The 2,301-nt window shown below is 37.4% G+C and overlaps 1 protein-coding gene across 1 annotated transcript in view; it reads right to left on the reverse strand.

Annotated features, from left to right (window-relative positions):
* MTAP (methylthioadenosine phosphorylase) overlaps positions 1-2,301 on the reverse strand; it is a gene marked incomplete at its 5' end in the record, with an annotated part of 10,568 nt that overhangs the window by 5,319 nt on the left and 2,948 nt on the right. Inside the window, 2 exons of the mRNA XM_010180071.1 lie at positions 756-878; positions 1,415-1,654. Of these exons, the coding sequence (XP_010178373.1) occupies positions 756-878; positions 1,415-1,654 (363 nt within the window). The remainder of the gene's footprint in view (positions 1-755; positions 879-1,414; positions 1,655-2,301) is intronic.

Below are 2,301 nucleotides of genomic sequence, written 5' to 3' on the forward strand. Positions count from 1 at the left end.
TGTCTGCCACACCATCTCAGTGTAATCCTCAGCTGCTCTTGTGCTTCAAGCTCTTGTGCTCTTGGAAGTGGCTATTTGTCACAAAAAGTTAGACATCCAAACTATTTTAACGCTGTTCTTTCCCTCTACACTGTAGCCAGAAACAAATCTCAAGCAAGCCTGTGAAATAGAGGTGATGTAAAACATGTAAATAAACTATTGTCTAAGAAAAATTCTGCCTGAAAGTTCCATTGCTGATATATTTTGAAATGGTTTTATTTTCCCTTTTTTTGTTCACACACTGTGGGTCTGAAAGCTGTGGGAGAACACAGCTCTAATAATTATAAGCTGGTTATTACCCATATCTTGGAACAGACTCTTCTTCTACATATTAAAGAGCACAATGTTTTTGGTTTGGTCCAATCTTCTTCGCTTGGCTCTCCATTGTTCCAAGTTGTAAGCTAAAGCTGAGTAGAGGTACAGGTTTTTCATTTGGATACTCACATAGATTTATATCTTACCTGTGTTATGAAGCATAACACTTCACCAACCATACACAGATGTCTCTATTTTTTTCCCTTTTGTAACAATTCTTGTAAAACTGAAGTTAGATCTTTGCAATGCAGCTTATAAGAATGAATTTGAATTTGTTTATCTATCTTGAATGGATTTGATTTGTCAAAGCATCTACCATAAGAAGCTATGATTTAAGCAGAAACATCTTGGACCATTATATATACCTATCAATTTACTATCAGCCTCATGTGTGTACTTACCTTCAGGGTGTGCAGGGTGTCAGTCCATTCCATGGAACCTATCTGAGGTATAGCAGTAAGGAGTATGCTAGTAGCCTTATTTGCATTCCCTTTGAGCGTCTTTAAAACTTTATCCACTGAAACCTAAAAATACAATAAACCTGAGTGGTGTCTCTCCATTTTGATGGCATACATTTCAAATACTCAAATAAATTCATTTAAGTCATGTATCTTTAAGTGAAAATGTGAAGCCTTTAAATGCCACAATTGAGCAGCAAAAGCTTTTTTCCTCTGTGAGTGTATGTCTGACTGTATTTTGCACAAATAAGAGAACTAAAGCAGATACTCCATTTTGCACAGAGCTGCAAAAGAAAAAATACCAGGCCAATTATGGGAAGACAAGCTCGTACACAGAGCTCATGAGCTTCATATACACAGACCTTCTAATTCAGACAAGAGGAGACAAAAGGTCTGCTGGTAGTGAGACAAGTTTATGAAAATGAATGAGGTGGCAACAATTGATTCTGTTCTTACTTTCACAATCATTCATCCAGAACAAGACAGTGATACTGATGTAAGTAAGAACCAATTTAGTTCAGTATATGATCTCTTATCAAAACCTACACGTTCTCATTCAGATCCTCCAGGACAAGACTCATAGAAGAAAAAGTTTCACTCACTGCTTCTTCATGTTCCTTCCAGCAGTCGTAATCTGTTGCCATGGCAATACTAGCATAACTCATTCCAGCTTCTCTGGCAAGAATCACTTCAGGCACTGTGGTCATGTTGATAACATCAGCTCCCCAGCTGCGAAACATCAAGCTTTCCGCTCGAGAACTGAAGCGTGGGCCTTCGATTGTGATCACTGTCCCCTTGGAATGACACTGGAGTCCAAGTTTCTTGGCAGTTTCAATAAGAACCTGCAAAACATGCCAACATTAAGAAAAGTAAGTAATTCCCCTGCTGCACTGGTTTTGCATCCCATCAAAAAACTGTCATACAAAATAAATTAGCTTTATACAAAGCAGTCAAGCTTCATATGGCTACAACTGTCTGAAACCACAGATCAGTTTCAGCTTTCTTACCAAGCAAGAGAAATTAATAGCTCTACTAATAGGAATGATCTTGAACTCATCTGATTTTGTTAGTATCAGCTGGATAACTGTTTTCAATGCAGATTTCCAAGAAGACTGGAAACCAGAATTTTTTTTGTGTGATATTTAGGCTATGCTTACTTTGAGAACAGAATGGTGAGAATTCTCCACTGAGTACTACATGACTACATGGTAGACTTGAACTGGTAATAACAGTAATAGTAAAATTACTTCCTGAAAATAAAACTTTACAAGCATATACTTCAAAGAGTACCCTGGGAATCTGTAGAGAAATTATTACTACATTTTCTCATGCCAGTGACTTAAGTTGCATATACTGTATACTTCACATTAGTCTGTACAGTTCCAACTAGGACCTTGTATATGGCAGAATAATAATTACTTTCTCTCTTGGTAAATGGCCTGGCTAACATCAGTGGATACAGCAGGGATAAGAGTGTACAAACATGTGG

The sequence above is a fragment of the Mesitornis unicolor genome, unplaced genomic scaffold, assembly GCF_000695765.1.
Source record: "Mesitornis unicolor isolate BGI_N332 unplaced genomic scaffold, ASM69576v1 scaffold20632, whole genome shotgun sequence".
Lineage (NCBI taxonomy): Eukaryota > Metazoa > Chordata > Aves > Mesitornithiformes > Mesitornithidae > Mesitornis > Mesitornis unicolor.